The sequence below is a fragment of the Podarcis vaucheri genome (genome assembly GCF_965113315.1).
Source record: "Podarcis vaucheri genome assembly, chromosome: 6".
In the NCBI taxonomy this organism is placed as follows: Eukaryota; Metazoa; Chordata; class Lepidosauria; order Squamata; family Lacertidae; genus Podarcis; species Podarcis vaucheri.
The window spans coordinates 102853843-102869220 of record NC_138764.1 but is presented as its reverse complement, the minus strand read 5'-3'; the positions used below and the strand labels follow the sequence as shown (position 1 = coordinate 102869220).

General features: G+C 46.3%; 1 protein-coding gene across 1 annotated transcript; it reads right to left on the bottom strand.

Moving 5' to 3' along the window:
- Window positions 1–715: 715 nt before the first annotated feature.
- On the bottom strand, window positions 716–14538 carry LOC309534195 (signal-regulatory protein beta-1-like). Its single transcript, XM_082226310.1, has 5 exons — window positions 14242–14538; window positions 10991–11329; window positions 7962–8276; window positions 3083–3427; window positions 716–1578 (listed from the first exon to the last, which is right to left on the bottom strand). Exons 1-5 carry the CDS (start codon window positions 14312–14314, stop codon window positions 1433–1435), a joined length of 1218 nt encoding a protein of 405 aa, XP_082082436.1. The 5' UTR covers window positions 14315–14538; the 3' UTR covers window positions 716–1432.
- Between the last annotated feature and the right edge of the window lie 840 nt (window positions 14539–15378).

Sequence of the window (15378 nt, the reverse complement as noted above, 5' to 3'; positions counted from 1 at the left end):
ATGTGTTTTATATGTTAATAAAAATAAAAGAAAAGAAAAAAGAAAGCCTGCCAGTTCCTAACACTTCATGCCAACTTTTGAAACTGTGAAGAGCAACACAACTGTGGCCTCTTTTGCCTGCTAGGATGAGCAGCTCGCCTCCACACAGAAGATGCCCTGGTCTGCCCACATGCTGCCTTTCTGACCTTATTGTCCTAATAGCTGCAACACTGCAGACATGCAGACTTTCCCTCCTCTTCCTGATGCCTAAAGATAAAGAGGGTGCCAGCTGAGCCTCCTTGTATCTCCCAAGTGTGGAGGCACCACTGAAATGGACGGTTTTCCTGTTACCTCCTCCTGGCACTCCCACAGAGGGGAGCACACAGAGAAGGGCTTTAGATGGCAGTCGCAGGGTCCCTGTAGTCTCTCACTAGGCCATGGCTCACTAACCTGGTGCCCTCCAAGTATGACATCCATCAGCCCCAGCCAGCTGCTGGGAGTCAGATATTTGAAGATAATTATCCTATCTCCTCTCAGTCTTTTCTTTTCCTGGCTGAACATACTCCACTCCTTCAACCGCTCCTCATCAGGCTTGGTTTCCAGACCCTTGATCTTCTTGGATGCTCGCCTAGTATCCTGATCAAAGAGAGTGTGACAAAGAACTCACATGGTGGAACTTCATGATGTTTGCAAACACACCAGTAAATGAAAGATCTGTCCCAAACGTTCACGCCAATTTGTATAACAAACAATTCTTTTTATTTGCTTCTTGCTATCATATAATGCTGTAAGAGAATAACTAGGTTCACATGGTGGTTTCTCCAGGAACAAAGTTAATACAGTTGATTAGGCATGAATAATTTATGTTGCTCTAGCAACAGGTTCTGAAATTCTGTTGCTCTGACACCAGGTTCTGAAATGCTGGGAAAGAACAGTTAAGAACCTTTAAAAAATAATAATAATGAAAAATATATTTGAAAACGATTTCTAACCCAATGGACATACAGAGCAGGGTAAAACTCTCCAGGGAAAAGGCTTGTTGAAAAAAAGAAGGTATTCAACAGGACTGGGAAAGGCACTAGGGAGGGAGTTTCAAAAGGAAGATGGCACTGTTCCCACGTTGTACAAAATGGACCTCATGAGACGGTATCTGCAGGAATTGCTCTCTGGCAGAGGAAAATGACAGACTGCGATATAAGAGATATAAGCAGTGAGATGATCTCCTACGTATCTCAGCTACTTAGGGCTTAGGGCAGGCTTCCTCAAAATTGGCCCTCCAGATGTTTTTGGCCTACAACTCCCATGATCCCTAGCTAGAAGGACCAGTGGTCAGGGATGATGGGAACTGTAGTCTCAAAACATCAGGAGGGCCAACTTTGAGGAAGCCTGGTTTAGGGTCACCAACTTGAAAGGTAGACAATTTCTAGGCTGGTCTGTCCACCGGCTCCTGTCCCTAGGTGCTCACAGGTGTGTTTCTCAGGTTCCCCTTGCCAAGTCCTTTTTTGAGGAAGAGGTATAAGAGGAAAGGAGCAACAACAAGGAGTTTGCTGGCCAGAATAAGTCCGATACAGAGACCGAAGGGGGACAGCTGAAAAGGACCTGCAAGGGAGAAGACAGGAGATTTAACACCAAGCGCAAGAGTCAGTCCGAAGACGCTGGCAAGGTAATCTTCAGAGAACTTACAATAGAAAGGCAGTAAAAAGCAAGCTGCTGATCTTAACACTTCGCTGTGATTGGAGAGTGTTGGGTGAGATGCTAGCCCTGAATTGGACGCCCGAGCTATCAATCCAGCTCCCCGCTTCCTGGTGTTCTCCTTATATGGTGTCATTCTGCAAGACTTTGGTGGCAGGCTGTCTGGCTTTCTTAGAGAGTGTTTTGAGCCCCAGATTGGTCTGAACTGCCCTGGATTGACCCATCTGCTTCAGATCAATCCAGAAATGCACTGAACTGAGGCCAGCATCAAAATGTCACCTTGAACTCTGATAATGACTCCTGCTTTCCTGGATGGGGGTTAGAGTTGGGTATGTGAATGTGTAGAGAAAGTATTATATTTTACAAAGGCTAATTTGTTGCTCCACAAACATTTGCCTCAGGCCCCTCCTGCCAATGGCATGTGGCCCTCATAAAGTTTCCTGGAAACCAATTCCACCAAGGGCACCCCAAACATTTTTGGTTCCAAGGCCAGATTTGGAAAGCTAAGAATGTGTGCTGCAGGCAACAAAAGAACCCCAATGCATTTCACAAAAGAAAACGGGTGGTGCTCAGGACCGCCCCCCAAAATGAGAAGAGGCAAGTGAGTCTTATTGGGCATCAAGGTGGGCATAGCATGAAGCACTATGTAGGGATCCTTTGATCTATTCCAAGCAGGAAGCACCTTTGGCCCTCCAAACATTGCTGAATTTCAACTCCCATCACCCCCCACCATCAGTCATGTTTGCAGGGGCTGATGGGAGCTGTAGTTCAGCAAGCTCTGGAGGACCAACCAGCGCCCATATCTGGTCCACACTAACTAGCAGGGCCTCTCCAGGGTCTTGGGCAGAAGCCTTTTCCCTGGGAACTATTGCATGGAACAAAGGGACGTGGGTGGCGCTGTGGTTTAAACCACAGAGCCTAGGACTTGTTGATCAGAAGGTCGGCGGTTCAAATCCCCGCGATGGGGTGAGCTCCCGTTGCTCAGTCCCTGCTCCTGCCAACCTAGCAGTTTGAAAGCACGTCAAGGTGCAAGTAGATAAATAGGTACTGCTCTGGTGGGAAGGTAAACAGCGTTTCCGTGCACTGCTCTGGTTCGCCGGAAGCGGCTTAGTCATGCTGGCCACCTGACCCAGAAGCTGTACGCTGGCTCCCTCGGCCAAGAAAGCGAGATGAGCACCGCAACCCCAGAGTCGGTCACAACTGGACCTAATGGTCAGGGGTCCCTTTACCTTACTGCATGGAACATGGTTGTTCTTCCGATGAGCTGTAGATCCTCACCTTTAGGTGTGAAGTGGTCTGAAGATAAGAAGACCAGCATACAGACAGACATACGTGTTGACAAACAAGCAAACATGGATTGAGGGGTGGGGGCCAAAAACCACGAAAATATGGTGTCAGGACCCACATTTACCTGGCTCCATACTGATGCTTTCACTTCCTTCAGTCGGCACCCTGATGTTCAGCACTGACGTTTCAGTCGCTACAGGCTGAGAGTTTTGCGTAACCAGGCAAGTAAATGCAGACTGGTTCCTGTCTTCCGTGGCATTCAGCTTCAGGGAGCTCCTGAGGGTGAATGTCCCATCCCCGTTCTGGGCCATGGGCTCAGCCGTTCCTGTTTCACTCAGGCTGCCCTTCAGAGTCAAGGCCAATGTCGTGTCTTCTGGGTAAAACCCTTCTGCGCTGCAGCTGAAGGTCACCGATTCGTTCAGCGGGACGGGGTTGGCTGGGTTGGCTTCCAGCTTCACTCTGGGTGGAACTGTGTGGACAAAGGCAAAGAAATCTGCATCAGGACCATGCTGTTCCTGAGTATCCTGTTGGGATACTGCCAGGGAGATAAAGTCCATCATGGACTCCAAGCTGTCTGCCGGACGATCCATCGATCTCTGGTAGGCACGCAGTATCATCAATTTAGTGACATGAGTTTCTAGGAAATATCTTGCCACATTCCAGAGCTCATGCACACTCTTATCAGCAGATAATTGACAGCAGAAGTCGCACTCAGGAGAGCATTATTTACAAGCTTTATTCAGCGTTGATCAGAACAGGGAAAGACATGACTGCCTGCGTCAGTGTCTCCAACAGAGAGAGAGACGAAAGCAATAGATAACATAAACATCCTGTGAACAGGAAATACGCAGGCTGTGACACAAACATCCTGCTCCCTTTTAAGGTGGAACGGAAATATCCTAACAGGAATAGCTCCTGGAATCTCAAATGTGCTGGAATTGCATTCCTCCTGACATAGGTATATAAGATTATGCACAGGGTGGAAAAAATGTAGGATTGGGCTTCTCATGCCTGCTACACAGCTTAAGCAAATGTGGCCTCACCCCCTCCTTGAGATCAAGACCCTTAGACATGGGTGTAGCCAGGATTTTTGTTAGGGGGGCAGAACCTCAGTTAGCTATATATTTTTATTGATTTTTATTTAGGGGGCAGCTGCCCTTCCCTGCCCCCCTTGGCTATGCTCCTGCCTCTAGAGGTATTGGACATTGAAATATACTTGGAGTCGAGAGTGGATTTCATGCTCTTTCCTCAGCTGATAGTGGTGAGGAGGAATGGAAGTTCCCCCAGAATGTCTGCTTTATAGACATTATTCACACAATGGGCCCCACGTGATTGGCTAATTCCGGGATTGTCCTGTAGGCCAATCAGGTTGCAGATTCACTTCCACCTGGAGCTGGATTGGGTGGCTCCTGTGGACCAATCAGACTGCTGCATTCTGGATCCTATTGTTCTAGGGCCAATCAGACTGCTGCATTTTGGATCCTATTCAACTCAGTACCTAACAGACATCAAGAGCTGTGCTGGCTGGGGCAGATGGGAATTATAGTTCAAAATGTCTGGAAGATACCAGGTTGGCAAATGGGTGATCTATGGAGGCCATTAAGATATCAAAATCAGGTGGTCTTGGTTGGATGCTACTGTCCATGTCTACAGTGGAGTCTGGGCAGGCATCAGTCAAACATCTAATCTCCTTCACAATTGGTGTTTGCCTGAGCCTTGGCCTCTGTCTTAGTAGCAGGAATCGCATTTCCCTTCAGTGAACATATCTAAGGACCAAAGTGGATGCTGCATACATAACAATGGCTCTTTTTTCTTAGTCCTTTGTGAGGAGCGATTGAGAGTGAAGAAGCAGCATGGTAGAGGCAGAAGGGGCACCTGACCCCTTGCCCTGCCACTTGACTTTGTGGGATGTAATCCACTGGGAGCAGTCAAGTACAACATTCCTTGTTTTCCTAGAGTGGACACACAAGGGAATGTTTGGTCCAGCCAGTCGAAACTTTCTGTTCCTCCTGGGCTGGAGCATCCTTCCTCTTGCATGTGACTAGTGGGTGGGCGTGACCTTTCCAGACCTGGTATAAAAGGCCAAGGTGTGCTGCCACTCTCCTTCATTTCCATCTTCATTTCGTCATGAGAACTTCCTGGAATGAACTGCTGGACTGCTAGTCTGCAGTCACTATGTAAATCTCCCTTATGGGGTAAACCTGTTAGTATAAGTTTGTAACTTTAAGCCTTAAGCCTGCCTTCAGGGATCGCACTGTGCTCTGCCTGATTGTGAGTAAACTTTCTTTTTATTGCTTATCAATAAGACTGTGGTGTCTTTATTCTTTTATGAGGGATTCAAGGGGTCTTACCAGGAATGTATTAGAAGACATTTCAATCTGGACAAGCCAGATTGAATGGTATATTGTCTTAAGAAACTCACACGAGTTTGCATCTAGTTTTCTGCCGTGTAAAGGGGAATGCACTCTGTTAAGTAAAGGAACTTGCTAATGCAAGTTAGGAAGGATATTAATAAACAATATATCCTCTCCTGCCACCCTGAACATTTCCACAGACTTTTCCCATTTCCCCCCCTGCAATGAAGCTTCTCCAACAAGGGGACTAATAAGGGGCCTGCGTGTAATGTGTCACTTGACCCAAAATTCATAGAATCATAGAATCATAGAGTTGGAAGAGACCACAAGGGCCATCGAGTCCAACCCCCTGCCAAGCAGGAAACACCATCAGAGCACTCCTGACATATGGTTGTCAAGCCTCTGCTTAAAGGCCTCCAAAGTAGGAGACTCCACCACACTCCTTGGCAGCAAATTCCACTGTCGAACAGCTCTTACTGTCACGAAGTTCTTCCTAATGTTTAGGTGGAATCTTCTTTCTTGTAGTTTGGATCCATTGCTCCGTGTCCGCTTCTCCGGAGCAGCAGAAAACAACCTTTCTCCCTCCTCTATGTGACATCCTTTTATATATTTGAACATGGCTATCATATCACCCCTTAACCTCCTCTTCTCCAGGCTAAACATGCCCAGCTCCCTTAGCCGTTCCTCATAAGGCATCGTTTCCAGGCCTTTGACCATTTTGGTTGCCCTCCTCTGGACACGTTCCAGTTTGTCAGTGTCCTTCTTGAACTGTGGTGCCCAGAACTGGACACAGTACTCCAGGTGAGGTCTGACCAGAGCAGAATACAGTGGCACTATTACTTCCCTTGATCTGGATGCTATACTCCTATTGATGCAGCCCAGAATTGCATTGTCTTTTTTTAGCTGCTGCGTCACACTGTTGGCTCATGTCAAGTTTGTGGTCAACCAAGACTCATAGATCCTTTTCACATGTACTGCTCTCAAGCCAGGTGTCACCCATCTTGTATTTGTGCCTCTCATTTTTTTTGCCCAAGTGCAATACTTTACATTTCTCCCTGTTAAAATTCATCTTGTTTGTTTTGGCCCAGTTCTTTAATCTGTCAAGGTCGTTTTGAAGTGTGATCCTGTCCTCTGGGGTGTTAGCCACCCCTCCCAGTTTGGTATCCCCACCTATACTTTAGAGAAAAGGTTCATCTGTGCATAATGAAGACACGGAGAATATTCTTTGCCAATAATGTACATTGAGTTCCCCAAGTCTCCTGGCCAATCACTCCAGTCAACTCACTGGGATCAAGCAAGAATTATTGGCAAACCAGGTGAACCAGTTTATAATTACAGAAATCCCCCAAGTTAGGCATGAATTGTCAGTCTTACCAAGAAGTGTCAGGGAAATATTGTGGTTCAGTACCCAATACCCTGTGGATTAAGCTTGGACAGCCAATGAAATCCACACTCCAGAGTTCAGCAAAACAGGACATTTACTTAGGTGTTGCAAGGCCAGTGTGACACAGCAACCATCAAGGAGTGAGGACTAGCACACAGGATATGAAAACGGCACAAACATTTATACACTTACAAGCAAGAAGAAGCAAACAAGCATGTCCACATATGGCAATACAGTCATACCTTGGGTTACAGATGCTTCAGGTTGCGTGTTTTCGGGTTGCGCACCACGCCGAACCCAGAAGTACCAGAATTGTTTACTTCTGGGTTTTGGCGCTCGCACATGCGCGAAAGCACTAAATCACGACCCACGCGTGTGCAGACACGGCAATGCAGGTTGCGAACACTGCGGGTTGCAAACGTGCCCCCTGCACGGATCACTTTCGCAACCTGAGCCTCCACTGTATTCACTGTATTTCCTTCTGCTAGCTTCTGCTGGTTCAATCTTCCCCTACAACAGTTCCTAATAACCAGGTCTGGCTATCACCCTCCTTTGTCCTTCTCTCATAGTTTCCTTGCAAACACAGCCTTCAGATTCCAGCCTCCACTCACTCAGCCCTTCTCACACGTATTTCAATTTTCGCTCCGTAGTTCCTGTAGTTTCAGTAATTTCTCTGACGGAAGGAAAGCAAATCAAGCCACACAGTCCAGATGAGAAGCTGGATCTGAGCCTTCGTGCTATCCCTTTTTCATACCAAATCTTGCTCAAAGTCCTAGTAGACTGTTCCTGATTCTTATAGAGTATAGTGGTACCTCGGGTTAAGTACTTAATTCGTTCCGGAGGTCCGTACTTAACCTGAAACTGTTCTTAACCTGAAGCACCACTTTAGCTAATGGGGCCTCCTGCTGCTGCCGTGCCGTCAGAGCACGATTTCTGTTCTTATCCTGAAGCAAAGTTCTTAACCTGAAGCACTATTTCTAGGTTAGCAGAGTGTGTAACCTGAAGCGTATGTAACCCGAGGTACCACTGTACAAGGATTACCTTGTTGGATCAACCTGACTCTAGCCAGATACTCTTGGGAAGCTAGAGAATGCATAATGGAGATAGATTTATGTATTGAATTTATACTCTACCCTTCCTCCCAAAGGACCCTGGAGACCAACCTGCTCATCTCTCGTTCCCTCTGGCATCCAAGACCCACAGCTTCTTCCCCTTCCTTGCAATGATCCGCCACCCGACAGCCGGACCCCCACCAGTCTCTGTACCTCGTAAGATATCTCCAAGTTTGAAAAACTCCCGCAGGGGACTCCGCAAGGTCGCGTGTTCAATCTGGCAGATGAGCTGGGACTTCACATCGTCTCTTGTGAGTGGCACCTGCGTGGTGCTCAGCACTTGGTAGGAGATGCTGTCTCCTTCTGGCAGAACGGTGGGCTCTGGGGACACGATCCTGGTGTTGTCCTTCAGCCAAGTGACTTTGATGGCTCGGGGGGAGAATCCATCCGACGTGCAGCTGAAAGTCGCCGAGGTCCCAGATAACACTCTGCCCGCGGGACCCTTGATGGATGGCTGGGATGGCGTGGCTGTGGGAGGAAGCATCGACACATCACCTGGTGACCCTTGCTGGATAGGACCCATCACCAATCCCAAGGGAAATCCTTTGGGGTGCCAGGGAGCCATTTTGGAATTCTGAGAGAGAGAAGACCACAAAATGATGTGGGCATAGAGTTGGAAGGGACCCCGAGGGTCATCTAGTCCAACCCCCTGAAATGCGGGAATATGAGCTGTCCCCTATAGGAAGTGAACCTGCAACCTTGACATTATCGGCACCACGCTCCAACCAACTGAGCTGTCCAGGGTGACAATGGTTCTATCAATAGTAAAAAAGGTCCTTTCATTGGCCACCACTGTGCTTCATCAGAGAGCGATGTTCTTTGCCCCTCTCCCTCTTCCCTCAAATGCCCAAATTATTAACAGATCAATTAGGAAATCAGACCAGGCTGGGGGGTGGAGTCTTTATTCCCACGGAGAGCAGGAGTCCTGAGAGCAGGACTTGCTAGAGGGGAAACATGACTACCTGGCCCCTGGGACTCCCTCAGGCCACACCCCTTCTTCCCAGGCCACGCCCTCATTGGTCCTGATTTGCTGGCCTGGTAAAATTTCACGTTGGTCGCTCTCCCACTTTTTGACTCTATCCCATCCCCTGGCATGACCAATTCAGCCAGCAAGCCCTGGGGATTATCTAATTGATTTTTGAACTTTATTGTTATTCATGTTTTTATACTGTATTTTATGCTGCTTTTATAATTAAGTGTTTTAAACTGTTTTAAATTTGTTGTTAGCTGCCCCGAGCCCGGTTTTTGAAACGGGAAGGGCGGGGTATAAATAAATTATTATTATTATTATTATTATTATTATTATTATTATTATTATTATTATGTGCCCCTTTGAAATTGACGAGTAGGGAATAGAGTCCTTAGGATGAAAAAGCTTGAATGTATTGCTGAGAATGTTATTTTTATTTCAATCACTGCAAATTATTGATAAAATAGATTGTTTCAAGAAGTGGCAAAGATACATATCTAGATTTGTCTGGCAGGGCAAAAAGCCCAGAATAAAATTTAAGATACTTATGGATGCTAAAGACAGAGGGGGGTTTGCCCTGCCAGACTTGAAACTTTATTATGAGGCCGCAGCGTTTTGCTGGCTGAAGGAATGGCTACTTCTTGAAAACACAGATGTTTTGGATCTTGAAGGGTATGACAATATATTTGGGTGGCATGCATATTTGTGGTATGGCAAAGTAAAAGCTCATAAGGCATTTAAAAACCATATTGTCAGGAAAGCATTGCTTAATGTCTGGATGAGATATAAAGATTTTCTGGAGAGTAAAACTCCAAGGTGCCTATCACCTATGGAAGCGAAAGCATTGAAAAAACTTAATATGGAGGCCAAATGGCCAAAATACTGGGAAATTTTAGAGCAGGAAGGTGACAAATTGAAATTATAGAGTTATGACAAACTTAAAGAGAAGGTGCGAGACTGGTTACATTATTTTCAAACAAGAGAGGCATTTAATTTGGATAAAAAAATTGGCTTCCAGGTGGAAAAATCAAAGTTAGAAACAGAACTGTTAGAACCAAATGTTAAGATATTATCAAGAATGTACAATCTGCTGTTGAAATGGAATACTGAGGAAGAAACGGTAAAATCTGCAATGATAAAATGGGCACAAGATATAGGATACAATATTATGTTTGCTGACTGGGAGAAGTTGTGGGCCACCGGGATTAAATTTACGGCATGTAATGCCTTAAGAGAGAATATTATGAAAATGATGTACAGGTGGTACATGACTCCAGTCAAGCTTGCAAAAATCTATCATGTGCCCGATAATAAATGTTGGAAATGTAAAGAAATTTTGTTTTTCTTTTTTTTTTATTTCTTCTTTGAACTTTTTTACTCAGAAAATCTAATAAAATATTTATTAAAAAAAAAAAGCTTGTCATCTCCACCCTACAACAGGCTCTCCATTGGGCTGTAGTTCTGTACCAGTTAAATTTACGTTGCACGCAAATGCTTATAAGTGTAGATTTTCAAAGAATGAAAAGCAGCTTTGGGACCCTTGGGGAAGGGGAAGGAAATAGATTTTTGTGCAGAAAACCCCCCAGCAGGGAAGGAGTGATGTGCCCTTTCTCCTCTCATCACTGCTCAGGGACGCGGACTTATAAAAAATATTGGGGGGGCCGGGAAAGCTCGTGAAATGTAAATAAGCTCATGAATATGCAAATAAGCTCATGAATATGCAAATGAAGTGGCGCCGCCCCCTCGTGAGCGAATAGGGGAGAGCGTGCTGCTGCCTATTAATCAGCTCCGGAACAGCTGATATGCGGGAAACCTGGGGCTAGAGGCAGAAGCCCCCGCCCCCGGGGATTCCCCTGTTCTCGCGGGGGACGGCCGGGGCTCTCCAGCTAGGGCGCGCGGCTGGCTGGCTGGCTGGGGAGGGAGCAGGTGGGGAGGAGGCGGGGGACGGCAGCAAGGGCGCCCGAGATTATTGGGGGGGCTGAGCCCCCCCAAAAATTTTTTTGAGGGGGCTCAAGCCCCCTCAAGCCCCATGGAGTCGGCGCCTATGTCACTGCTTCACTCAAACATGCCGCCCACCAAGGCCATTTTTCACTTTTTAAAAAAGGTCCGAGCCTCATTAGATGCCTTTGCTTTTCTACATAATGTGGAGCTTCTGGGGCGAGGGGGGCAGATAGTCCTCCTTGGAAACAAGGAGAAATTGAGGGATACTTACCAATCACAGAAACCTCAGTGCCCACTCCCGATTTCAATTCTGTTTCTTGGGATCCTGCCCTGTACTTGACACAGTAATAGGTCCCGGCATCCTCAGGTCGGATGTTGCTGATGCGGATGCTGAAGTCTATTTGTGATGCAGGGTCAATCCTGGTCACGCGTGGGGGATATTGTCCTCTTTCACTGTAAATGGACAGTTTTCTGTCCGACCCCTTGTGCCATTTCACGCCTCCTGGTGGACCATTTGCAGTTACTGTACACGTCAGAGTGAGGGTCTCTCCTGCGGACACAGACAAGGGTCCTGGGGGCTGCAGAACTTCCAAATCTTGGCCTTTGGCACCTGCAGCAAAATGAGTAGCACGTAACCTCCAACATTTCTCTGATGAAAAGAGGGACTTCCTATTCCTTAATAATGATTTTACTATTTATACCCCACCCAACTGACTGGGTTGCCCCAGATACTCTGGGCAGCTTCCAACATATATAAAAACATAATAAAACATTAAACATAAAAAAATACCTTCCCCATACAGGCTTTCCTTCAGACAGCTCGGGGGTTGGAGAACTCCACCCCCTCCAACATTTATCCAATGGAAATAGGGACGTCTTGAGGAAAAGCGGATGGGATGCGGGTGGCGCTGTGGGTTAAACCACAGAGCCTAGGTCTTGCAGATCAGAAGGTTGGTGGTTCGAATCCCCGTGACGGGGTGAGCTCCTGTTGCTCAGTCCCAGCTCCTGCCAACCTAGCAGTTCGAAAGCACTTCAAAGTGCAAGTAGATAAATAGGTACTGCTCCAGCGGGAAGGTAAAAAGCGTTTCCGTTCACTGCTCTGGTTCACCAGAAGTGGCTTAGTCATGCTGGCCACATGATCCGGAAGCTGTACGCCGGCTCCCTCGGCCAAGAAAGCAAGATGAGTGCCACAACCCCAGTGTCGGTCGTGACTGGACCTAATGGTCAGGGGTCCCTTTACCTTTAAGGAAAAGCGGGGCATTCTGTGATCAAATTAGAAACCAAGATGGCTTCTGTAAATGCGGGACTGCCCTTGGGAAACAGGGACACTTGGAGGGTCTGATAACAGCACCTTCTTATTTTTCTCCAGACTTTGGGTTGTATTAAACATTGTTTGTGTGTGAGTGAAACAGTACCGGATAGAACCCTATGGAGGCCCCTAGGCAGTCAAAAAAAATTTTTTTGGGGGGAGGGCTCAGAAATTATCTCCTAATAATACTTGATTGTAATTTTCTTTCAAGATCAAATCAATATTGTTTGATCCCTTGCCATGGGGCCCCTAAAAGATGTGGGGCCCATAGGTCAGTTCCTGGTTTTTGGAGTTGAACTGTCTTTCACCCATGGGGCAGAGATTCGTTTTCTGCTTCTCCCCCTAGTACCCCCCCCCCCAGAGTGCACCTTGAAATCTGCTTCAGAGGGTTAGAGCAGAATTTGGGAGTCCATAAGGGGCGGCAGAAATAGAGGCAGTGAGAGATTTTACTTTCTTGGGCTCCATGATCACTGCAGATGGTGACAGCAGCCAGGAAATTAAAAGACACCTTGCTTCTTGGGAGAAAGGCGATGGCAAACCTAAGACAGCATCTTAAAAAGCAGAGACATCACCTTGCCAACACAGGTCTGTATAGTTAAAGCTACAGTTTTTCCAGTATGTATGTATGGAAGTGAGAGCTGGACCATCAAGAAGGCTGATCGCCGAAGAATTGATGCTTTTGAATTATGGTGCTGGAGGAGACTCTTGAGAGTCCCATGGACTGCAAGAAGATCAAACCTCTCCATTCTGAAGGAAATCAGCCCTGAGTGCTCACTAGAAGGACAGATCCTGAAGCTGAGGCTCCAAGACTTTGGCCCCCTCATGAGAAGAGAAGACTCCCTGGAAAAGACCCTGATGTTGGGAAAGATGGAGGGCACAAGGAGAAGGGGCCAACAGAGGATGAGATGGTTGGACAGTGTTCTCGAAGCTACCAGCATGAGTTTGACCAAAGTGCGGGAGGCAGTGGAAGACAGGAGTGCCTGGCGTGCTCTGGTCCAGGGGGTCACGAAGAGTCGGACACGACTAAACAACAACAACAACAACAACAACAACAACAACAACAACAACAACAACAACGATTGTTCCGGGCCCCTCCTGCGTGTGGTGAGTGAGCACCCTGTTGCAACAGTTAAGAAAGATCAGGCTTACTAGCTGCCTTGCTTCTCAATATACTCCAGTTGGCCTCTGTTATTTTCTCCCACCGATAAGGGACCCATTTAAGGACTCTATATGGGCTCTTGGATACTCCATAAGGGGAAAGAAGCAGTTTTTTTTTAATCTAAACATGAAATCTGTTCACAGAGAATAATTGATGGATAACTGGGGTGGGGAATGGTTTCCACTCTAACCACAGTCCTCTAACCTGAATATTTTGTTTGAAAAGCTACAAAGCCGTGATTTAAAAAAGAACAAAGACAAATCTTGCCTCGTGTTTTATTACTTTATTACATTGAAAGTAGGAATGGGGAACCTATGGGGAAGATCTGAAAATGGGGCGTTCACTGATGCAAAATTGGGGAAGCATTGCAATTCATCTTCAGAAACAACAGAATCAATGTCCTACGAGAGAATTGCTAAAACCTGACTTTTCAATGAAATATACAAGTTCAATATAATGCAAACTCTGGAGACTTTGAGATATGCTTATGAAAACTGAAAGGACTGGTTCCTCCAAATTTGCCACCTTTGGTCATGTCCACCACAAGTGCCTATAGCATTATTCTATATTATTATTACTTCACAAAAGTTACCCAAAGCTACTTACAAGCACTATCTAAACACTAAAGCCAATTGTGAGAAACACAAGCATTAAAAATCTAGAAAACACATCTCTACAAATGCAAGTTGGGTCTAACAGATCCTGCAGCACCAAAAAAAAGACCACAAGTACTTGAAACCTTCTACTTCAGGGCTAAAAAGCTCAGGTAAAAAGGGATAGCGTTCCACAAATGGGGAGCCACCACTGAAAAGGCCCCTTATAACACAGGCACTCCCATAATAGAGGCACACAGAGAAGGACCTTGGATGACTGCTGCAGGTTCCCTATATTTTCTTGCTACACCGAGGCTCACCAACCTGGTGCCCTCCAATTCCCAAATATATTGGGGGCACCAGAGTGGCAATTTCTGGAAAGTTGTAGCTCATACTCGACTTCACCATACCTAGAAATCTGTGCAAGCCTGCAAGTTCAACGTCTACCTTTCAACACTCACCCAGCGTTTGCAGGAGAAGGAGGAGCAGCAGAAATGAGTGAGGAGATGCAGAGAAGGAGCGCAAAGCAGCCATCGGGGTGACAGAAAGGAAACCCTTCTGTGCTGTGTCTGAGCTCAACCTTTTTACATCAGATGTTGCCTCCGCAGAAAGGAAGAGGAAACGGTTGCTTCATCTAGTTCCCAGCAATCCTGTTTAGATTATTTAAAAGCCCCGAAAATTGCACAAGAGATGGAGGTTGCAGGTCACAGAATCACAGAACTGCAGAGTTGAAAGGGACCCCGCGGTTCATCTAGTCCAGGGGTCAGCAACCTTTTTCTGCAGGGGGCTGGTCCACTGTCCCTCAGACCATGTGGTGGGCCAGACCATAGCTGTCAACTTACAAATTTGAAAATAAGGGACCAGCAGCCTCGAAAATAAGGGATCAGCAGCCAAAATAAGGGATTTTGCTTAGCTTATACAGAAATCTGGCACTGATGGAGCCAGGCTGCTTTGGCTGCGACTGACTGTGTTTTGCAGGGGGTTGGACTAGATGATCCTAAGGGTCTACAACTCCGACCAAAGAAGAGTGGCAGACAAAACTGATGAATGACGTCCAGATGGCGAAGCTTACAGGCAGAATTAGAAACCAGAAACCCTAATTTGGTACTGAAACGGGAAGGATAAACAGGAAGTCACCCTTTCGTTTCTTTGTAGTTAGAACAAAGCAAAGACAATACAAGCTAGAGCCTTAAAAATTATTTTCAAAGGATCGACTTTCATCATTTTAAATCGCTGAACCCCTCTTCGGCAGCAGGAGAAGAAGGGGGATTTTTCCTGAGCCGTGTAAACCTGCAGAAGTGAAGTTAAAGTAATTTTTCCACCGTCCTGACCCTGGAGCGGGGTGTCAGATTTGACGTTTGAAGCTCATTGACCAGAAATAAATGTCTTGACAGATAGTTAAAAGAAGAGAAACATTGTGATTCCATTGTTTCCTTACGTCTTTTAAAAGAACAAATATGGACAAAATATCTTAAAAAAGAAACTGTGTTGATATTGTTTCTAAGGAAAAGAACCACCAGAAGCTTTCCCCCTAGAGGGGAACTGTAAAGCTGTAACTAAATCCTGGGAACTTGCAGCTGTTATTGATGACAACTGTG

Bases quoted from the DNA above. Each gene is read 5' to 3' on its own strand.
- LOC309534195 (XM_082226310.1), bottom strand. From the start codon at position 14,314: ATGGCTGCTTTGCGCTCCTTCTCTGCATCTCCTCACTCATTTCTGCTG. The intron at 8,277-10,990 runs GTAAGTATCCCT...TTCCTCCCACAG, and splicing joins CACTGAGGTTTCTGTGATTG to CCACGCCATCCCAGCCATCC. The intron at 1,579-3,082 runs GTAAATGTGGGT...TCTCCCTTGCAG, and splicing joins AAGCATCAGTATGGAGCCAG to GTCCTTTTCAGCTGTCCCCC.